This window comes from Molothrus ater, chromosome 1 (assembly GCF_012460135.2).
Source record: "Molothrus ater isolate BHLD 08-10-18 breed brown headed cowbird chromosome 1, BPBGC_Mater_1.1, whole genome shotgun sequence".
Taxonomy (NCBI): domain Eukaryota; kingdom Metazoa; phylum Chordata; class Aves; order Passeriformes; family Icteridae; genus Molothrus; species Molothrus ater.
In genome coordinates this window covers 9143888-9167554 of record NC_050478.2, presented here as the reverse complement: position 1 = coordinate 9167554, position 23667 = coordinate 9143888, and the positions used below count along the sequence as shown (strand labels likewise).

The window sequence follows — 23667 nt, the reverse complement described above, 5'->3', positions numbered from 1 at the left end:
ACACTTAAAAGCTGCCAGTGGTATGAAACAGGCTGAAAAAAACAGGCCAAAAAAAAGCATCTTGCTTTGTTATATTGGTAAAAAACCTCTTCTGTTGTTACTTTGCTAGTGTAACCTAGATTTTGAAAGCAGGTAGGTCTCTCTGCTCCCAGGACATCTTTTTCTCTAACACTTGCCCTATCCTCTCAGAGGAAAGGTGAGAATAAACCAAACAGTTCCCAGGCTGCTGGGGGCAGCACATCTGCACCTGGAAACAGTACACCTGAATAAGCAGAATATACTACATTTAAAAACTTGATTAAAAAATAAATTTTGCCAACAGGGAAAGATCAGTTGGTATCACAGGCAAATTGGGAGGCACCAAAAGTAAATGGCCCAATGGACGTCAGAGACAAGTTTGGCTACAGAAACAGGGCTGACAACTCCAACACAGGTAGATCACAGATGCACATTCCAGACAAGAAAGTACTTCCCTTCTCCACCCAATTTAAGGTCATTCCCTTCCTAGCAGGCCAGCCAGAGTAAAGCTAACACAAACACCAAAGCATTTAGAAAAATGGCAGTTTAATGTGTAGTGGTAAGGTGACAAAAGAAACAAACCATTTATAGAGTGTTACAGAAAGAAATGTCCCTATTTTTTTTTTAAGCATCCAAATGAAAAATGTGAGCAAACTCTTAAAGGGAGGTATTATCTTCTTAAGACTCATATTGATGATACTGTTTATGTCTAGAAAAATCTGATTAACACAAGTGATTTGGCAACTCCAATTCTAAAGCTGTGAAAAACAGGCTAAAAAAGCCATAAAGTTATGCTGTGATCTCTAAACCCAATAGAATTGGGCAAAGACAGATCTTCAAGTTGCTTTGCTACAGCTTTGAATCCAACTGAAGATCTTTTCCTGAACCACAGTCAGGGAATCAATTCACAGAATTAGAAAATAACTCCAACACTTTAGGAAAAAAGTCGATTTCTTCCCCAACAGACTCACCAGTGCTTGTGCCATCTAGTGGCCCCATTCTTCAGGTGAGTACCAGGGCTCCTTATCAAAAGCCTTTAGTTAGGCTGCTTCTTCTATTACTTTAAGTGAAAGGCTAGAATATGCAATGCAGAACACCACTGCTGACAAAGTATCACAGAAGAGAAATTCACCCTCTCCAGATACCAGCCACCAACAAGAAGCACTTGTCCCAAAAAGGGACATGACAAAACTACATTTTCTCTTTCTTCAAAAAGGCCTTGTATCCCCTTCAATGAAACCTCTAACAAGCACATAGAGTGAAGCAACTGTTTACACATAGAAAATTGATCCTTTAGAGTAAAACAGCTCTCCTCATTCTCAATTATTTAGGTCTGAAAGACCCCAGCTTGGTTTTTCTGTATGTTTTATTAGAAAAAATATAACTATAGCTTTAATTTGGGTTCTTTTGCCTCTAAAGCCTTGGTTGCTAGTTCCACTCTCTTTTTTAACAAGCTAGCTTCTTCAGCACTCTTTTGGGCTTGGGCATGTTTCAGTAAGAAGTGGGTGAGGAAGAGTTTCAAGCCTTCCCGCAGCATTTGCAGTTTGGGGTTGTCAGATATCCTGTAAAGATACAGATCAAAAACATCATTTAGTCTTCTCCCATTTCAGAAGTTTATCATCTTCTTCAAATAGAGCTGCAGAAAAAAATCCAACTTATAAAAGAAATTTTATTGAAGAAGCTTTCAAATTACCAAGTCTACCTTGGTTTGGCAAGCAGCCTAAACACTCGACATACAACTGGCCTCAACAATAAAATGGAATATTGCAGCCCAAGGCTTGCTTTATGTAAACAATTACATTACAGCAAAGAACAAGGTAAACTCCATGTTCAAGCTTCCTTGTGTTGCTGCATGACAGCTGAAACATCACCACCTGATTTTTTCAAACTTTATGTGATATTGCAACTCTTATCCACTCAAGTCCTAAGCATCCCTAAGGATGGAAATTTCCCAGCCTCTCCAGGCTACCCTGTCTCATATCAGAAATCAGATTTTTCAGAGAACACTGATAACAAACCCATTAAAAATACCCCAAACATTTGCCTCTTTAGTATCACCTTCTTTTTCCTTTTTAAGATACATCCTAGCAATGACAGCTGGCAGTGAATCCCACTGCACACAGGTGGTACAGCAATAAGGGAAACAGGGAATTACAGAGCTCTGCTCATGAAAATCCAATGACCAAGATGATACATTGAATATCTGGAAGCCTTATTTTGCATGACACAGTTGCATCTCTATCAGAGCCTGTACCAACACACACATATGACACACTGGCCCCACTCAGCCAGGAAGAGCTCACATTTTAAGGGATGGAGGACTGATGTCCTGTGGAAGAGGCACAGTGCAATTCCAGACAAAATAGGCAAACTTCTTATCTTCTTAATTACTACTCAACAAGGTTTCTCTGGAAATGCCAGTGATCACTTACCTCATAAAAATGTCAGTAATTTCTTCCTCATCTGCTTTGGTTAACAGTGTGCTTAATACCTGTCGCAAGAAACGGACTTTGGGTTTGTCCAGTTCACTGAATTCAATGACCTGGCAGACAGAGAGGGACAATTAGATTAACTAAAGTATTTCAAACAGCTGGTCTTCTCTCCTAAATGAAGAACTTTAAGCACACCAACTGGCCTCTGCATATACTGAGCCTTGAGTTTAGCACAGAATAATTACCTGAGAAGGCTGCCTCCAAAAGCAAATCAATAATGAAAGAAAAGAACCTTCTAAGGAATAGAAGGCTCCTGGTACCAGAATACCAGATGTCCTTTCTCAATTAGATAAATACTTTGTAAGTACCTGGCACAATCCATTTAATTGCCTGTTTAATACATTCCAGTTACTCTTCTAATGGAATTCTGTGGACTACCCATTCTGAAATCCAAGAAATCTACTCAGCACTTTCTTGTCTAATAAAAACAACATCAGCTAAAAACCATAGCACAAAAACCACTGGCAAAGCCTGCTAATGAAGGGGCCTCAGCTCCAACTCTGGATATGCTAAAGGAAATAATCTCACAACTGCTCTAAATAAAGAAATGTAGACTTTCTCTATGCCTGGGTCACCAGAGGTTCCCTTCCCCGAATGACAGCATTACCATAATCAATTGGAACAATTTGGTAATTTTAAAACAAGTTTGTCCTAGCATAATCAGCTAAAGTACCAGATAAGTAACAGAGAAAATATGCCTTCCATAGAACTAGCAAATGCAGGGAAAACACAGAAGGATTTGAAAAGAAAACATACCAACCTTGAGAACTGAAAGTGGCAGTGATTTTGTCCTTATTAAGTGAGCCAGCAGTGAAACCAAGTTGGAGATGGCAGCAGCTGACAGATTTTCTAAGTCTCTGATTTTGTCCCAAATACTAAACTGAAATGTCACCTAGGGGTCAAAGGTAAAAAAAATAATCCTACAAATCAAGTGGCTGTTTAATTGAGTAACAACATAACAAACCTTTTGACCTTGTATTCTTTATAAGCCCTTCTTTAATTAACAGAAATGCTTGATCAGACTCTTCCAATTATTTTAAAATGCATAAAACAGAAGAAATAAAACATTCAGCATTTCATTTCCTATTCAGATCTGACCATGAGTATGCCTTACTGAATGCTTAGCCATACCAGCAGAATTTTTCCTTGGGATCAAGATCCTAACAGGCATGCACCCATTCTCAGCTATTCAGTAAATCTCCTCCTAACCACAGTCATGACACAAAACCAATGAAGCAACAGATTTGTCTTTACCTGAAATCGTCTTTCATGTCCACAGAACTTGTTAGCCAAAAATGCATAGAAGGGGTTGAATGTCTTCTCCTGTAAGCAGCAGTAAAGGATGACATGAACTATTTCTCTCTCCTGCTGATCTTTCAGTCCAAGCCTAAAATTTAGCAAGAAATTGAGAATCATTTTGTAAGGAAAAACTTGTTGACACAAAGTAAGAGCTACAGTCAACATCTGAGAGTAATACTTTAAAACCTTTCCAAACATCACATTAAATTTTACTTGTTACAAAGTACCTATCAAGTCTTTAAAACTCCTAATGGACTCCAACTTGTTGGCTAAACAAGTATCCTGGTATGGCTCTGTGGAAATGCTGAAGCATTATGGGTGTTAAAGGAGGAGATGCAAAAGTAAGACCTCAAGAAACAGAAGTGGAATGATAAAAGTATTATCATTGCCCAGGAAAGGAAAGGTATCCCACTCCATGTTTGCAGCACTCCACGAACAGAAGAGAGGTTCCAGCAGTAGCACTGCACCCACAGGTACCACTACAAGGGTTAAACTGTGAAAGAAAGGCTAAAGAGTGAAACAAGAACTGTAGGGTCCCATTGTGATCATCTCATGCTTGTACTTATGGTCATGGGATGAAAACCAGCCTTTGGATCAGTGCAAGCCTATTTGGAGAAACATTTCCAGGGCCCTTGACTTCTGTGGTACTTAGTAGGGATAAGAAAATATTCTTAGATTTCTTAGATGTTTTTCTTTGGTGATATGAATATTTTAATCTCTGGGTATCACTCAGGATACATTAATTACAAAGCACCTTAAAAAAAAAAGCCTGGAGAAAAGAATATCTATCTATCTGTACCTATCTTATGTTGGCTTCTTCAGCATGAAGGCCAAGGACTGAGCAGCCTTCCCACTCCAACAGCTGACCAGTATAAAAGAGGGCTGAGACACTCTGGCATGGAATGGTGACTAACTCACAATGCACCTGGTCTGTGATTTAACTTCCTTAATGCTGCCAAATGCTTGGCAGCATTAAAACCAATTCAAATGAAAAATGCATCGTACTAGAATCTGAAAAATATCAAACAAAATTCTTCTCATTGCTTCAAGTTCAAGTTTCACAGGGCCTTTTTACAACTCAAGAGTACTTGCTAACCAAGTTTGACTCCACTGGAAGTTGCCTCAGTGTCTGTAGGGTAGTTGGTCATTACTTGATGCCAATATCCCTCCTTTGTACACACCTCCACATATCTGCATTGCTTGTGACCACAGATACCTCAGATTAACAGAGAAAACACTGCTGCTGAGCCCAAACTCCCTAGAGTTTAAATTTTACAGTAGGAAAATCTGGGATGATTTCTAGGCTAATGAGCAGTAAAAATTGAGAAGTCTGCTCTTCCAAAAGGGGTCAGTACTGGGAGTGCTGTGTCTGTGTCATAACCTACCTGCTCTCCCATCAGCCAACTTCCATCTGATTTCAGAGCAACAAAAGGGGTTTTTTTATAAATATACAGGTTTTCAGCCATCAGATTTGTATTTAATAGATGACTTGGGAAGTTACACTGCAATCACTAGTTTGGCACACTCTCCTTTTACTTGTTCCTCATCACTCCTATCATGACTTGCTTATTTATGTTGCCAGAGCTGTAACCAAGTGACAACACTTGGATATTCAATCTTCTTCCTACCTTCACTTCTTCACAGAGCTAGAACTCCTAAACATCTAAAATTTAAGAGTCTGGACTGTCTTTCACTGCTGAGCTTCACCATAAACCTGAGTAGATTTCATAAGCCTGATATTCTTTGATAAAGAATGTGAAACCACCTCAATGATTCAATTATTCTTGAGTTACATGGACTTGTGTATCTTGATCCTGCTGTAAATGGGATAACTGCCTTTGAAGCAGTTTGTCACCAGCAGAAGCCTGCCTCCAAGTAGGTTAGTTATCATCAGCTGAAGCCCAAGACTGTCATTGTCTTCAGATCAAAAACAGCAACACTTGAATCCCCTTTTAAGTCAGTTCAAATTATATTAGCAGATACACTCAATTTGGTAGTATTTAGCAAGAAATGGAGAATAATTTTGTAAGGAAAAACTTGCTGACACAAAGTTATCTTGAATTACACAACTCACTCCAATAGGATAGCTAAGCCTTTCACGAGTGGCTCAGTATTTTCTGAGATGTGAAGTTTCTCAAATTCTTTATTCTTCTACAAAATAACTTCAAAAATTGCCTCTCCATCAAACTTAAGCAGCATTCATTCTCTCTCCTGAGTGAAACTGTGGTTTGTGAAGAAGGTATGGCCTTTCAGCTGATGAACAGCATCCAGTCTCACTCTCTCCTCTTTGTCACCAGTGATGTTCCCAGCCCTCTTCACTGACACCTCTGCAATCACTGAGCCACTTCAGGGAGCTGTTCTGGCTCCAAACTAATACTTTCATCTGCAGAAAGGAGGAAAGGGACTAGAAAAACTATAGCCTGAATTTCAAGTAGTTTAAATTGTCCTTTAACCACACCTCAACTCTGCCACAGAACTAGCAGCAGATGAATCAACAAGAGCAGTTAAAATATTTATTTTTATGCTCTTCCTCATGAGACATCAAACATACAAATACAAATTCCCATACACTCTGGAACACATGTTCACACTGAAGCTAATTCCTTCACTGACAATTATGTGTACTTTCCATTATACTCTGCCAGATGAGGGCAGATTTAAGAATTCCTCTCTTTGAGTTTGCTGTATAAACATCAGCACCAACACACACCAGGCAGCCTGCAGAGAGATTTTCTGCCAAGCCTGTATGTATTCAGATTTGTGTACTAGCCTAAATGGCAGAGATGAGAGTCAAGTCCAATTTGCAAATTGAGCTGCCAGGTCTTGGCAAGTGCTGCAGCAGCAGCTAATTTCTTTTAATTGAACAGGCCATATTAAGATATTGGAATGACTCCATCACAGTCTCAAGTCCAAGCTGTGTTTTGCAAAAGTGGCATTTAATCAAATATTAGTTGACTTTATTACAAAGTCTGTTTTGGTTTGGTAAGCAAATTCAATAATTGCATGCCATCCTGGTAAGACAATACCCTTGAGTTACAAGGCTGAGACAGAAAAGTTCAGACCTGATCTCTCCCCTCCCAGTTCCTACAGACTTACAAATAATATTCTGACAAACACAAGGAATAGCTTAGCTTGAGCTCTTCCCTGATCACATCTTCTTCTGAAGAGCTGCTTGTCAAGGGGTAAGGGAACTGGTTTTCATGTGAAGCAAACCCAAAGCCAATAAATTCTGCAAGAGGGTAGTGAAAGTGATAGAACACTATCAGGTCAGGCAAGCATGGGCAGAGATGGCTTAACAAGGTGGCAAGAAGTCAAAGAAGTGGCAGTAGCACAGAAATTACAGCAATCCAGCAAAAAACCCAAAATATTATCTGCAAGGGCTTCTGGTCTGCCTCTGTGAGGAAACAAGCCTGCAGCAGCCTTCCATCCACTCTGCTGGGATACACAGCTCCAATGCAAAAAGACACAGGCTCCTCACATCAGAAGATGCTGGAAATCACAGTTACAGCCAGGAGCAACAACAACAGTGGGTATTCCATTCCTCTGACTGCCAGTCAGTTCTGCCTGCCCCCATAAATCCTGACACCAGGGCTCTGGTTCCTTCTCCTGCCCTTTTATCCTATGTGGATACCTAGCTATGCACTTCTTTTAATTGCATTATCATCTGAATGCTCTTAAGCCCAGACCAGAAATGCTGCATTTACAACCTGTTCTTAGTTCTGAGCTGATTTCTGTACTTACCTCAGAAGTTTTTCAAAGGCATCCATGAAGTCTTCACTCGTCATCAAGACACAAAAAATACTTCTCCTGATATCAGTGTTCATTCTCAGCTTACGAGCAAGCTCCATTATTTTTGAACTCACCTGAAAATAAAGTTATATGCTATTTTATTTCTGTTTGCCTTAAAAAAGCTATTTCTGTACAGCCTTAAATAACACCACCAGTGAAGCTCTCCAGTAAATCATGAATCACCAGTCCAAAGGTCCCGAGCTTTTGTCCAGAGGCACAGATATCATCAGAAGCTTTTTCAACTATGGAAATACATTTTATTCTACTTTAATTGTGCCAATTAATTTTAAGACATGCTTCTTTAACATAAGTAATTCACCATGACCATCTCATCACATTACTTTTGGAATCAGCTTGGATATATGCCACAGATAGACACCACAACCTGTCAGAATTCCTACTAGCAAATCCACTGCTGAATCAAGCGAATCAAGTCTTTTCTTTCACCTCAGCAATTCCACAGGATAAGAAAAAACAAGCTATACCATATTTGTAGTAACAGCTCTTATGAAGCACATGAGTACAATGTTTTAAAAAAAACAGAGAGCAGAATTTACAGTCCAAAAGCTTGATCTTACAAGAGCATGTGAAGGTTTTCTGGTGGGCTCTGAAATGAACTTCCTGACAAATCTTCAAGAGATCACAAACACTTTGACTTTTAATTTGGATTTACCTTTCCTATGTGCAGCTTTTGCTGAGCCTGGCTTTTGGTATCACTGATCATTGGTGCTCCACTCCAGGATGAGCCCACGATCCACCAGCGACCGACCTGGTCAGCGCTGAGGAGAGACTCCAGGGACACGCGGAGCTGGGTGTCTTTACCTGAACCACTGCTGTGAACCTTGAATAACAAAACAAAAGTAAAAACCAACACAGGAGCTTTTATTTGAAACATTTTTTCTCTCTTCTTACAGACCACAACAAATACTTTGATTACTTAAAATTGTTTTTAAACAAAAACTTTAAACATATAAATTCATATCTTCATAAAGGTCTTCCCATGGTTCCTCCCTAACCTTTGTTTCAATCAGCAACCTGAACAGAATTTACAGGTTTCCCATATGATATATTTTATTAAATGCATAAAGTTACATAAATCTACATGTAGAAGCTCTTGGGTTTTTTATTTGAAAAAAGATATACTAATCTAAAAAGTAGAAATCTTTCAATCACAAAGTTTGATTAGAATTAAGAGGATGCTGACATTGCAGCATCCTACAATCTGGTCACAATTTCCCTTTTGAACATTTGTGACTACATAAAATGACACAACAAACTGCCTTATGTGTTGTACAGCTCTAATGGCAAAAATTTTAAACTCTGAACAAAATAAGAATTTTCAACAACAGAGTCTAGAAGTGCATCAGAAGGACTGTAAAAATTTAAGAGAGGAAATCCTACAAAACTAGGTTACCTAGCTTGTTTTTGCCTGGCCTCTTAACCTGATATGCACATCCTGCACTGATAAATTACTTTCATCCCTTTTATACTGGGTTGTTCTAGACAAAGTGCCCATTCTGTCAAAAAGAACTCCAAAAAACACACCAACAAAAAATCCCCAAGAAAGCTGAAATCCAATACAAATAATTACTCTTGCATTAAGAATAACAAGGCTACACCAGCCAAGCAAGTTCTCACCAGAGCTCTCTGCAATTTGCGGAGTCTTTCAACTGGCTCAGGATCGTAGCCAGGGATCTTCCTCATGTCATTGTTCCTAAGTGCCAGCATGGTCTCCAGCATGAACCGAACCTGTGGGGAAAAGAATTGGTTCTGTCAATTCTAAGCTGTGGGTTTATTAAATAAAGTACAAGAGTGTACTTTGAAATTACTATTCTGGGAGAATAAGCAGCTCAGCTGCCAATATACACCAAAATTTAAATAGAACATGTTTGCTTTTATCCCTGTTACAGTAATTTGTGTACAAGCTTCATCTGCTAAACACCTATTTTTTGAAGTGTATAAAGTATCATGAAACAGAAAAACTGTCCATTGCATAAGAGACAAACCAGTCCTGTCCCATCCATCATGAGCATTTTGGAACCGGTGTCCTAAGAACTAATGCAGAAAGACAAACAAGAAGAATGTCACGCTAATGGTAATTTAGAATCAGAATAGAATGTAGCAGAAAACGTTTCTGTAAATTAAACTATGTATCCAAGTACTTATTACAGGCTGCTGAGAATATGAAATCTTTAGAACAAACACATACCCTTGTTTGATCCTGGAATTTCTTCTCTGCTGTGCTTGCTTTCCTCTGGGCTTCAGTGATCAGTTCTTTCAAAGCCAATGCATCATCTTTTCTTAAGGAAAAGCCCACATTTTTCAGAAGAAACAAAATCAGCTCAATCTCTTTTTCAGTGAAAGTGCTAACAAGCTTTTTCAGAATATCAAAGATCAGCAGGCAATGAACCACATGGAAGTTATACAGATGAGCAATCAAGGCAAGCAGATTTTCACATTCCTTCCCTTCAGCATCACTTTTACAGAGTTCATCAAATTTCTTCACCACAGCTTCCAAAAAGTGAGCACCGACCTGGCAACAATTCCATTAAGGGGAAAAAAAAGATCCAGCAGTTAACTCTAAGTAGATTTTACAGACATCTGTAAAACTCATTTTTGGGTCACTGCCACTATTAATTTTAAAGAAATACTGTTGCTCCTTTCAACCAATAGGGATATTCTACATTTACATACACAAATATTTAAGTGGTGAGACATTTTTGTAGAAGTCTATGTTATTTACACCTCACATTTGACATCCAGTTGCCTTTTAAAGCCTGTGCAAGAAAAACAAATATTATGAACCTACTGTACACATACACCAGCATTTATTTACATAATATTCATGGACACATATTAGCATCTTTCCAGCTGTCAGATTAGCATGCTGTTACTGCTAGCCATTCATCCAGGAAAAGCTGCATGTCAAAAAGCAAACACATTCCTGAGTGTGGCATTCCAGAACAAACTCCTTAAGAGAAGGATAAAAACTAATATTGTGAAAAAAACCCAAAATACCAAGTTTTCACAGTTGCTGAGCATAAGGTGCAGCTGCTTTTGAAGTGGGGATAATTTTTAGATGTTTGTCCGTGGTACAGCTGGGAAAAGAAATTTTGGAATATATTTATTTCTGAAGAGAGAACTGATGCTAAAGGCTGGGATTAGAAAGCCTACAGGCTCTAAAACACAGGGAGGTAATGAATACATTGCTACTAAGTAAGACCTTCACCCATTATTGTTGTGCTAAAATCTGCTGATCTTAAGAAAACCAGGAGTCCCAGCAGCAGTACTGACCTGCATTACAAGCCCTGACCCAGCTGGGGTGTTAACTATGCAACGGCTGCACAAATTTATAAACACAGGGCAACTTCTGCATTGCTCAACCTAATCTTCAGTGCAGCTGTACTGTCACACTTTCATGTAATGCATATTGTACATTTATTTTACAGAAACATTGTATTTTCAGTCAGAACTGCTTTTCAAGCAGCAAAGAGGGACAAAATAAAAGTTTAATGCCAAGGCTACATAGAGAAAGTTGCTTTAATTGCATCCATCTGATATTTAATATGGTATCAAAGCCAGCATTCAGGCCACAGTATGACAAATTAAAAAACTTGCATTAATATACCTTTTGCATTGAGATGTGGGGGGAAGAAAAAAGAGTAATCTAATAGGAATACACTGCTGAAACAACTTTAGTTTCCTGACAGACATCTCACTAAAATTAGCTAAAATATTCTCTTTGACATCAGGAGCTTCAGCATCACCTTGGGCAAGAGGGATTTTACCTCATTCATCAGGTTTAAAAACACAAAACAAAATCCCCTCCAAAAATTGCCACGCTTTTTGAAGTTTTTAATATTCCATGTTATAACTACTTAATTCCACTGATGATTTGCATGATTTGCTTAGGAAAGAAGTTTATCCACCATTGTAAAAGAATTCCTGCATTTGCAACACTTATCTGGATATACACAGCTCAAAAACAATACCCTCATGTATCCATGAGAACAGAAACAGATCAGTGTAACTAAAGGGAAGAGAAACTGAAGGTTAGAAACTTTGAAAGTTAGAAACTTTTCTACTGGTTGCAGAAAGATTGTGATGAAAAAAATGATGGGTTTATAACTGACTAGTGGTAACTCATGGAGGAGATAAAATCAGATAAAGCAATGGACTAAGACCCTTTCCTTGTGGAAGCCTTGCAAATAAACCACAAAATACTGATGAAACTCAAATAAAGATGCTTGTCAGTGCCACACAGTTAAAAATTACAAGGCAATTCAAACAAAATGTCAAGGAGAACACTCTACAATATGCATTACTACACAAAATTTGTCCCCAGCAGAAGAATTACCTCAATTCCTACATTATGATGAAGGATGCTGACCAGAAGGACGTGCTCCATCAGGAGTCTTGCAGGCATGGCAACTGCAGTAACACAGGCACTCATGAGAATGTCTGTCAGAGTGTCATTCATGTCCTTTCTGCTGTTGGCCATGTAGAGCTCTTCCATCTGTCCACTGATGGAGGACAAATTTGGTTCACTCAGCCTGTGGAGAAACAAAATCCAATGTTCACTCTTTCTGCTCCTTACATGATTCCACAATTTTGAGTTCACCCAACAAACAGCTATTCTTTTTAGAGAAACTAGTTTGACTTCAGAAGAAAAGATTGAAGATTGGTAAGATGAGTGGAAGGAAATGTTTGTATTTTTCTGTGTTTACTAAACTAAAAAAGTATAGTACATTTAATTCTAGTGTAGTTTAAAAAAATACATGTAAAAACGTGTTAGCGACAGTATTTACAAACCACTGTCAATCTGCTGACTGTCACACTGAACAGATTTATTACAAAAAGAGATTGGTTTTAGCAGTTTTAACTGTGGCACATCAGGTCTTTGAAGAAACTAAGTATGAAAATAATTAATACTTTAATGTATATGGTATATCAAATTTCAAATGACTGAACAAATTCTAGTCTATGTTTTACAGGTAACAGATGATAACTGCCAATATATTTCTGATTTAAAAAAACCTCTAAAACTGAAATTAATGTTAATTACTTTTTCTATTCTGCAGTACTTAAACCTAGGAAGGGTTGCTCCTCTTCAGATGTAGTGTTAGAGAAATTTAATTTATTAAAATAAACCCAAAACAAACTAAAACCTGTTTTCTTCTGAGTTTTTTTTAATAAGCATACTCCAACTGACACTTAGTGAATTACAGCTAGCACTTGCAGGGAACTGCTGTGTGGAATCCAGCCCAATCTTAAATTTATTTTCTAGATGTTTCAACATCTATAATGACTAACTTTGAAGAATTTATACCAATAAAGATAATTATTCTTAACAATAGCAGACATGATTGCCAACTTAAAATCAGTTTGTGAAGAGAAAAGTCACATCCTTGCCACCAGGGCTTGAATGATGAGCATTGTCACATTGATCCAGAAAGATTAATGACTTTCCTCATTACACTACCTATTAATGAGGCCATTCACCATTTTCTTCAGTCTTCCCAATTCTTCTCTTTTCTTGTCATCAAGTGTCTCCTGTGCTTTCCTTATTTGAGGAGGAACATACTTTGTAGCACCGTGATTATCACTCTTAGGGGGAAAACAAAACAAGGTATCAATGAGACCACTATCTTAAACACTTGAACACAAATATACATTTCTATTTAAGATTAAAGTGCCAAACTTTTAGTTAAGGATATATCTTACCATCTAATATCAACACCAAAGGAACAACATGAAGAAAAGAAGCAGGTGAAAAATAATCCTTTATGACAAACTTGACAACAGCAAAGCCCCTTTTCTCTAAATTTCTTTAAGTTATGGTCATTAAAACCTGGCATCTTAAATCTTGGTTTTACTCAAGTTTTATTTAGGCCCATGAAAGCTAAATGCCCTGTGTGACCTCCTCTCCTCCACCCATTCAACAAGACCTAATACTGGCAGAACCTCTAAGATCGTTCAGAAAGTAACATTTCAGTGTGTAACCACCGCTGATTTCAACACAAGCTCTCTCTGCAGAAGGCCTTGATCATATTCCTACACTCTAATGCCAGGGCAGCTCCTTTTATTTGCAGATTTCTCACACAGCTCCCACATCCCTTGTGCTGTAGGGTATTATCTGCCACCAGCCTGACTCAGTGTGGAAACCCAGGGCACTGGGAATATTTCTCTGTCTGCTCTGGGGTGCCCTGACCCCCAGGGAAGCACTGACTTTGACCCTCACTCATGGAGAAAGTTTCCCAGACTTCAAGATAGACCAGAATCCAGAAAAGTGTGAAATAGATTATAGAGAGTAGTGTAGGTGTATCACTTGGTGAGAAATTGAGGTTTTGGGATTTTTAGTATGTTGTGGATGGAAGCAAGATGGAGGGCACAGGGGGTTGTCCTGGGTTTCTTCTCCATGCTGCTTCTTCCTTCTTCTTCTTGGGTTTGGGTGGCATTTTGTAATTGGGCAGAAAAGTCCCCATTGCAGCTCTTTTGGATCAGTTATTGGGTTAAAAGGGGAAATAATCCAGGTGTCAGTTCTGAATTGGATAGTTTAGTCTTAAAAGACCTTGGAACAAGAGGTTGTTAGCCATTTTGTGCCTTCTAATGAAAAGCTGCCCAACTCACAGTAATAAGACTGTTTTACTGATAAGAAATAATAAACACTTGAGTCTGAACATGAACTACTGTCTCAAGTGCTTCAATCCAGACCCAGAGAAACCCACGACTGGTACCCCGGCAACTGGGACCCCCACAACTCGGGAACTCTCCCTCCACGTCTAACAAGTGTCTCCAGGACCTGGCAGACCCCTCGAGTCAACAGTGTCGCTGGATCCGACTGTTTAGAACCAGGACAACGCTCCACGTGGCCCGAGCGGACAGCGAACACCTGGGCTTAACAGCGGCGATGCAACCCTGCTCTCTGTTCAGGCTGCAGGATGTGCTTTGGGAAGCAGGTCTGTGCTCTCTGAGGCGAACATCCTACCTCTGCCTCCTCCTCCTCCTCCTCCTCGCTCGAGGGCTCGCTGGCCTCTGGGACCCCGCCGTCCTCGGGAGATGAGCTCTCGCTCTCGCCATGTCCTTCCACATCATCCGCCTCGGAGGGCTCTGAGGCGTCCTCACCATCCTCCTCGCCCTCACCATCTTCCTCGTCGTCGCCATCCTCCTCGTCCTCACCATCCTCCTCCTTCCCCGCCGGGCGCTGCCGCGGCCCGGGCTCGGTGTCCTGCTGCTCGGTCTCGTCGTCGCTGCTCTCGCAGAGCTGGCTGAGCCCGGCCCGTGTGCCCAGCGCCCCCAGCACGTATCCCAGCCCGTCCCGCAGGAAGCTCTGCGGCAGCCGCTCGTTCGCGGGCCCCTCCTGCTTCTTGCGACGCTTCCCGAGCCCCAGCTGCCGCTCCAGCCGCCGGATCTCCTTCTCCTCCTCCTCGTTGGCTTCCAGCAGGGCCCGTTTTCGTGCCGAGGTGGCTGCGGCGGCGGAGGGGGCCTCAAGGGCTGTCGGTGCCGGTGCCGACACCGGCCTGGGCCGCTGCTTCCCAGCGGCGGGCGAAGCCAGGGCTCCGGGACGGGCGGCAGGAGCCGGCTTGGCCTGGCCCGGCTTGGCCGGAGTGGGCTTGGCCGAAGCGGGCTTGGCCGGGGCCGGCTTGACTGGAGCGGGCTTGGCTGCGGGGGACTTGGCCGGGGCGGTGGGAGCCTCCACCAGCTCCCCGCGTTGGAGTCGGCGGCGGCGGCTCCGCTTTAGTCTGCGCTTCTCCTTCCTGGCTTCCCGGCGGCTCCTGCGGTTGTACTTCTCCGAATCTTTGAGCAGGGCCAGCGGCGGCTGGCCGCCGGCCGCCTGCACGTAGTCCTGCACCGCCTGCCGCAGCCGGTCCAGTTTCCCGCCGCGGCGGGCGCGGGCGGCCGCCCCCCGCTTCATCCTTCCCGCAGCCACACCGCGCCTGGGCGCCGCCATCTTGGAGAGGGGCCGGGCTGCCGCTTCCGGCGCGCGGCCGCCATGCCGGGCACAGCGCCCCCTGCTGGGCGCGGGCGGCCGCGGCTCTGAGGGGACGGGACCCTGGAGTGCCGCTTCAGAGGCGCTCGGTCGGTAGGGATCCCCTCGTTTGTGTGTATGTATTTAAGAATCACAGAATCACAGAATAAATTAGGTCGGAAAAGACCAGTGAGATCATCGAGTCCAACCTATGACCGAACATCATCACGGCAACTAGACCGTGGCATTAAGTATAGTGCTTAAGAACCTCCAGACACCGGGACTCCACCACGTCCCTGGGCAGTCCATTCCAGTCACCCTTTCTGTGAAGAAATTTCTCCTAATGTCCAACCTAAACATCCTCTGGTGCAGTTTGAGGCTGTGTCCCCTCGTCCTATCACTTGTTACCTGGGAGAAGGTCCCGACCCCCACCTGGCTACAGCCTCCTTTCAGGTGGTGTAGAGAGTGGTAAGGTCGCTCCTAAACCTCCTTTTCTCCAGGCTAAACAACCCCAGCTCCTTTCAGCCACTGCTTATAGGATTTATGTTACAGACCCTTCACCAGCTTTGTTGCCTGTTTATAGACATGCTCCAGAAAGAAAGTGCAAGGCTTGTCCCTCTTACACCAGGGACTGGAGCAATTTGTCCATCACAGCCCTGGCTGTGATCACAAGGCTCCTGTCACTATAGGACACAAAACAACACAAGTGCACACACCGCTGCTCTCAAGGTGAAGAAAAAGGAAGTTTATTTTCTGACTCCAACATTTATAGTTTTCCAAAAGTGACAGTGGATTGGAGGGTGAAAGTGCCACCTCTCCAATGACTGGACAAACCAACAGTCCATCAAATTCTCCTCCTCCATAAAAGAATGCAAAACAATAAGTTATTTACAGAAAGTGTGTGAGAAGGTTTGCTACAAGAATGTAAACATCAGAAGGCTTAGAAAATCTTAAAAAATCAGGGTGACAGGCTCCCATGGGGCACGAGGCTCTCGCTGATGCCTCTTGAGGAGCTGAGGGACACCAGCCCCTGGCCACCCCTCCACCTGCCAAGACCCACATTTTAAGCCCCTTCCAGCACTGCCAAGCTCAGGTGTATCTTCCTGAGTGTGCCAGAGCCAATATCCATGTCCATGGTCTTCCGTAGAGGAACTTGGGGTGCTGATGGATGACAAGCTGTTCTTGAGTCACCAGTGTTTCCTTATGGCCAAGAAAGCCATGGGATCCTCAAGTGCATTTGGAAGGGCATTGTCAGGAGGTCAGGGAGGTGATGCTGCCTCTCTGCTCCTCTCTTGTGAGGCACATCTTGAATGCTGTATGCAGTTCTGGTCTCCTCAGGACAAGAGACATGGAGCTCCTGGAGCAAGTCCAGTGGAGGGTACAAAGAGGGTTAAGGGACTGGAGCATCTCTCTTATGAGAAAAGGCTGAGGGAGCAGGGTCAGTTCAGCCTCTAAAAGAGATGACTGAGAGGGGACCTCATTAATGTATATAAATGTCTATGGGAGGGTGCCAAGAGGATGGACCAGGCTCTTCACAGTGGTACCAAGAAATAGCACAAGAGGCAATGGGCAGGAACTGATGCACATAAGTTCCACCTAAACATGATGAAGAACTGTTGTGTGGGTGACCATGCACTGGAACAGATGGCCCAGAGAGGATGTGGAGTCTCCCTTACTGCAGGAATTCCAGAAGCATCTGGATGCATTCCTGTGCCGTGTGCTCTGGGATGACCCTGCTTGAGCAGGGACATCGGCCCAGATGACCCATTGACCCTTCCAGCCTGACCCATTCTGGCATTCTGTGACTGGTGCCAACTTCTCTTGGGGCATTTCCACCCTCACCAGTGTTCAGGACAAGGTGATGCCACTGCTGGGGCCCGTGCCGCTGCAACAGGCATGCATCCTCCTGGCTCTGCACAGCTGGTGACAGCTTGTCTGTCATCCATGTGATCAGAGGAAATTAAATGTCCCATGGCAGTTTGCTGCTGTCAGCAGGAAAACCAACTGGTCAAGCTTATTTTTAGTCTGTGCTGTGCTCCAGGCTTATGGAGCCTGCTGCATGTGTGCCAGTCATGTCTGGCAGATGATTGGAGTTTCCCAAAACACAGATTTTTTTCCCAATTTTCATTGAAAACTGGGCAGAGGAAAGAATTTCTTGGCTGTACAAAGAGCCTCAAGATGAGCCTAGACATTAGCAAACATGAGAAAAACAGAAATGAAAGCCAGCACACATGAGCCAGTTTCAGAAAAAGAGTTGGTCTTGAGCCTGCTGTGGGGGCCAAATCCAGAGGAAGTCAGGTTTCATTTTGTTTGTAGTGGTACTCCTGACCTCTTTTGGACAATGAACTACTGCACAGGACTTACATTTTGCCTTACAATTTAATATGGCTTTATTACTCAGAAGATTATTTTTGTCTTTCTATGCATGTTTCCATATTCTCTGATTACATCATATGTCCTAGGTGACCCATGCCTCAGAAATTCAGCTTTCTCAAGGCTGATGCATAATGAATCTTTCATCCTCACTGACAAAATATGTTGCATTGATTTGTCAAGGCATTCCTTTTGCTACATTTTGAACTATATATTATGTTGTAATTTATTGCCAGGCCACTCTTTATTCATGCACAGACAGCTCACATGCATTTTGCATCCTATTTTATAGATTTATTGATAACAGTAATCCAGCAGCATGCCAGAATGCAAGATAAATACAGCTGAATATAATTTGGGAAAATATTAGATGCTTTTAGAACCCTAAGATTTGCATCTTCCTTGTGTCTAATAATGTAATTTGTTACTCAGGGAAAGAGAGCTTTCCAATAATGGGAAATTTCATGTGTCTTCAAAGAGAGAAAATGCCATTATTTGCCTTCTTCAATAATTCATGTCACAAAGCAAAATGTGAAGAGCATGTATTTTGCTAAACCCCATAATCCCAAATTTGGGTTAAAATAGGCATGTTACTTTTGCATTATGTATGAATAGAATTATTATTACCTGTTTTCGAAGTAAAAATACTTTCAAAGAACTAAAACAGTATTTCAGACAAAGTATAAATATCATAGTAAAAAAAAATATAATATTTAAAGAAATAGCAATCTGCTTAATAGACTAAGCCAGCATTCAAATCTAGTGATGCCTTATCAAAAGAAATACATTACAACAAATATTTCAGATCCTATCTGAGAATATTGTGGTTTATTATTTTACATTTACCAATTTGGCTTTGAGTAACTGGTAAATACAGTCTTCTTAAGGTCTAAAATGTGAATAAATTAGAAACTCCTGCCAAGGACTCTTCCAACATTCCTGTGTTGTCTAAATACCAGAAAAGGCAGGAAATCCAGTTTCCATTTCACAAATTTCACTTTTAGATCTCTGCATCATGTGAGCATCACTTAGCAAACACTGGAGTTTGGAGCTGAGGGAACATTTTGTAATTGTTCTTTGTTTTGACAGTGATCCCACATCAGAGAACAAGCCACGAGGGCAGGCTTCACATTTGCAATGAAATTGAGCATAATGGCATGATTCACTGGAAATGAAAGTTCATATGGAATTGTTGCTTCCTGCTGAGATAATCTTTGTTAGCAGGTTTCCTTTCCTATCACTTCTTATTAATGGATTATTATTTCCCAGCCCTCAGCAGAATGAGCAGAATACAGTTCCTTTAGCTGCCTGTCTGCTATTGTCTCCTGATCCCCTCCCACATGCCATGAAAATGTGCCTTAATGACTACATAATGCACATAGGTAGATTCTGGCTCTTTTGTAATTTGCAGCTATTGAGAATATTTATCACCACAGGAAATATCAAAGCAGCACCAGAAAGACTTTTAGACTGAGCTCATAAGGGTGGCTCTTTGTTCTCATCAATGGAGAAAACAACCTGATTAAGGTAAGAACATGGCTTTAAGTACAAAGCCTTTTTGACTCTACAGAATAAAAACTTCTGGCCAGAATGAATTTATTCTGAGGAGAGAGAGCCTCTGAAGAGTGCAAGTGACTCTGCCACGAGTGTCCACCACAGCATCCATCTGTCCACCACAGCCTCTCCCCATGCCATACTGTCACCACTGGGATCAGCAGAACTGAAATTTGGCCTGTGGAAGGACACTTTTCATCTGGAAAGCATTCTGCAGAGTCTCAAGGCAGTACAAAGTTGCTGGTTGTTCACATGTGTTTCAGTCCTATCTTTTGCAGAAGGTACTGGTAGGTGAAGAAAGTGGTTTCTGTAGTGTTGTAAAGATACATCCCTGTCACTAAGAATCAGAAACAACCAATCTTTTTTTTGGTTGTTGGTTTGTTGGGGGTTTGTTTGTTTGTTTGTTTGTTTGTTTGTTGGGTTTTTGAGGTTTTTTTGTTGTTTTGGTTTATTATTTTTTTCACAGGGTGTATATGCTAAGTAATCCCTGCAGTCTTGATCTGTAGACAGCTTAGCCAGGCATGCTGAAGACTGACTACACAAAGTCTAGAAAAATATCTGTTCTGGAACTTTCTCCCACATTTCCATCATCTTTGTACCCAACCCTGGGCTGGTCATTTATCTTCCCTCTGCTGCCTTTGTGCAAAATGAACTTCCTTCCATCATTGTGAGACTAAAGCCACACAAGTGGATCCTTGTGGATCTCCAGGTTTGTTGGCTGAGGAAGTTCCACCCACAGCACCTCCCCTTGAGGTGTAATTCCTGCCTCTTCTCTGCAGGGGCTGCCCCAACAGATTTGCTGACTGAAAGATTTGCTGAGTTTTTAATGTGATTTCTCTCTTTTAGTCCCTGAAATCAATGTCACTTGAGTCAGTGCTCGCTGGTGATACTCTTTAGAAGAGATCTGCCATTTGTTTGAGCTCATTTAGGCTGTTTGATTGAGACAAATTAGAAAGTAACCATGAGTATTTCACATGAGGATGTCTGGAGCTTTCCCCCTCCCCTCCAAAAAAGCAGAGGATGAAAGTGGAAACCTCAGCTGGCAAAACTCAAGTAGGGAGAAAATACATATTCACTGATTTTAATCATTAATATATTTTAGTTAATTGGAAGGAAGGAGTGGGTACTAAAGGTTATTATTTAGATAAATGATCCAAAAGACAAGCATAAAAAAGACAGATATGCTGAGTGAAAGCAGAAACCCATTTCCCCAATCCATTAGCATTTTTAGTTTTAAACTATAAGGAGATTATCTAATATGTTGCACAAGGATGACTGAAAAAAATGCAATCAGATTACTTTCTTGCTATTGAAAGGAAGAGGTAAATTTCAACTAAAACGAGCTTATAAGTTAGTGTTTTGTGCCCATCAGAGTTTAAAAATAAACAATTGTAAATCAGACTAGCACCATTGATCAAAGTCCCACATTATGGCACTTTGCATTTCTCACACAAAATTTATATAATCAAAGCTTCTATGCCAAGAATTGTCTCTGTGGGAGACTTAGTGCTAAACACCAACCTTATCTAATGAACACTTGTATTGTCATTTAGAAGGCAGTTTTCATCAAAAACCTGTACATGCATACCAAGGGATCCTTTTCCCTCTGTTCTTTCTCCTTTGTTGTTAATTACTTAGCTTTAACATCCCAGTTGGAATTCTGTTCCCTGAAGATCAGTCTTTATTAGCTATTTCTTTAGTTCTGACAAGGCAACTTCAGAAAAAGAACACTTAGAGTGACACTCCAGAAAAAATACCTGGGAAAGCTTGAATTCAACAAACGAATTCCCTAAACTTAACAGGTACTGTCACTTTGTTAAAGTCACCTTTTACCTGTTTGTTTGTTTGTTTATTTACTTATAAGAGTGAAGACAGTGACAAGAGTATGTGCTGTGCCACTGACACAGCAGCAGTGGCAGCAGTAGCAGTGTGCAGTGCTACTGCTCATCCCCTGTCTCTGGTACATGGTGTAAGGTGATCATTTCCACACAATCTGCAGCAGCTTTTTCAGCTCAGTGACGTGCTCCTAGCTATTAACAAAAGTCTTACTGCATTTTTCCTGAGGCTTTGCTAAACATGCAAAATATGATGTGTGTCTGAGCCAAATACAATGAAGCATTTGGAGGTCTCTCCAGGGTGTACTGAAACAATGATATCAATTTATACATTTTGGCTGCCATTCTATATTTTAATCCCAGTTGTTATCAAGCATGATGTTATTATGTATAATACAGTATTGATTTAAGGTACAGCTCCTGATCAGGAGTTCTACTTACATGACCATAAGCAGAGCGTAGCAGTGGACTGTGCCTGCCACATCTCTAGTTACAGACCCTTCTCTCAAAGTACTTTGAAATAGCCACACTGATCTAAGCCTGACAGACAACAGAGATCTTCTCCCTCAGTTTAGACAGACACCTACAGCTGAGCCAGTCTCCTTGCTCTCTGTTTATAGTCAAACAGAGAGAAATAATGACTTTTGGAGAAAAAAAACCTCATCTGATTCATCTTAGGCTTCTGCATCAGGACAAGAGGATCAGTGCCTTGGACTCCCTTAGCCCAGGGTGAAAAGGCTGCCTTCCATGACTGGCTTAGCTGCAGGCAATGGCCTTGCAGATACCTCATGAGGTGACTCATGCAAAGGTCAGGGCAGCAAAACAAAACCGTACTCGCAGGACCTTAGGTAACCTCGTGTTTACACAGTTTGTGTCTGGCAGTATGTAAAACTAGATACCACCCTGATCTACTCCTTCACTTGATGACTTCCCTTTTAAGTGATTGCCATCTTTCAAACCTGCAGTTTTGCAGCTACTTTAGGTCAACCTCAATCTGCCACGAATTTGTCCAGGTAATGCTTTTCCCCATGTTAACACCAGGAGTCACAGCATAATGCACCAAATTCAAGATTTGATCAGAATGAAATGAAAAAGTTTTTAAATTGGACTGGCTTAATTTTGTTATTCAGCTACACAGAGAGGTAGCTAGTTGTGGGAAAGGCAAGAGAGCTTCTTCCAGTAGCAGCACAGAGCAAGATCACTCATAATCAGTTATGAAACTACACTACTAGCAGATTACAGAAATTACTGTGTCAGAGTTATTTCCCATGCTGCTTTAAGGGAGAATTCATTATTCAACAGCTACAGCTGGCCCTTCTGTTGGCCAGTCTGAAACAGGTTTTGAAACAGAGGTAAAAACAGGAACAATTACAAAACCCTTTTTTGTGTAATTACATTGTCATGAAAGGGTTTGTCTTCTTTGCTTCTCTTAATAATTTTCTAAAAAGCAAAGGACACTAACAAGTAAGTTAATGTTAAGAATGAAGCCTACACAACAGTATGTGTGTGCCTAGGGAGATGGCTGAGTCTGTGCAGCTTGAATTTTTGTTTCCTCAGTGGAAATTCCCTCCTTGTTTACTGGTGGCAAAGGTAAGAAATCTATTTTAGGACAACCCACATTTGTCTAGATGCACTTTCAGAATGGCAGTGTTAAACTTACTGCATCCTATTCCTCTAAGTAATCATGGGGGAAAACACACTTAAATTAAGGCACATGTTAGTATAATTTAGAATTTTATGATTACAGAAATCAACTGAAGAGACAGTTTTATTCTTCATCTTATAATTGCAGTTGTAAATTCTTAACTGCAGGTGTGATATTTTCATTAAGTGTTTAAATAAATCCTCACAATGTGGGGCCCTCATCCCTGATGTAGGACTCCTGCAGCCCCATAATGAAGAGGAAACAACAAAAGCAAGAATAAATAACTGTGCTCCTGCTTTTAAGGCATGTCAAGGCGTTGGTTTGAATTCTGAGCTCTTTAATTAGTCCTGAATCCTGCACTTGAGTGGTTCCAGTTCTAAGATCTGTTATCTGTGTGGTGACATTTCTGCCTGGTTTTGAGCTCTGCAGATGAAAGAGGAAGCTTGAAAGGAAGAGAAGCATATTAGCAATTTGGCCATATATATTCTTTTTCTTTTCCTAGAAGAGGAGATAGTTGATGCATATTAATGCATGGCACTAGTAGTGATGACGATATCTGTCTAGGGATGAGCTGCCCATATGCAGGACTTGTTTTCTTCTCTGGCATTTACAGAAGGAGACAACACCAGTTATGTGATCTTAATGTTCCTTTTCTTGGTAAATTGATCATGGCTTCTTTCTGTTTCAATTTGG

General features: G+C 41.3%; 1 protein-coding gene across 2 annotated transcripts; it reads right to left on the bottom strand.

Annotated features, from left to right (window-relative positions):
• Positions 1 to 547: 547 nt before the first annotated feature.
• Positions 548 to 15549, bottom strand: NOM1 (nucleolar protein with MIF4G domain 1). 2 transcript variants are annotated; one of them, XM_036379030.1, is made up of 11 exons: positions 14587 to 15549; positions 13081 to 13205; positions 11956 to 12151; positions 9808 to 10131; positions 9237 to 9347; positions 8272 to 8439; positions 7551 to 7672; positions 3765 to 3897; positions 3271 to 3402; positions 2451 to 2560; positions 548 to 1580 (listed from the first exon to the last, which is right to left on the bottom strand). In XM_036379030.1, the coding sequence occupies exons 1-11, from the start codon at positions 15547 to 15549 to the stop codon at positions 1403 to 1405; spliced, it is 2562 nt and encodes an 853-aa protein (XP_036234923.1). In that variant the 3' UTR covers positions 548 to 1402. The 2 variants fall into 2 exon arrangements, with proteins under 2 accessions (XP_036234923.1, XP_054373211.1); XM_054517236.1 differs by having other exon boundaries at positions 11989 to 12151.
• Between the last annotated feature and the right edge of the window lie 8118 nt (positions 15550 to 23667).

Excerpts from the sequence above, each read along its gene's own strand:
- NOM1 (XM_036379030.1), bottom strand. The coding sequence starts at position 15,549 with ATGGCGGCGCCCAGGCGCGGTGTGGCTGCGGGAAGGATGAAGCGGGGG. Across the intron at positions 3,898-7,550 it reads GCCTTTGAAAAACTTCTGAG|GCTTGGACTGAAAGATCAGC; the intron begins GTAAGTACAGAA and ends GCTAAATTTTAG. Across the intron at positions 2,561-3,270 it reads TGCCACTTTCAGTTCTCAAG|GTCATTGAATTCAGTGAACT; the intron begins GTTGGTATGTTT and ends TCTGTCTGCCAG.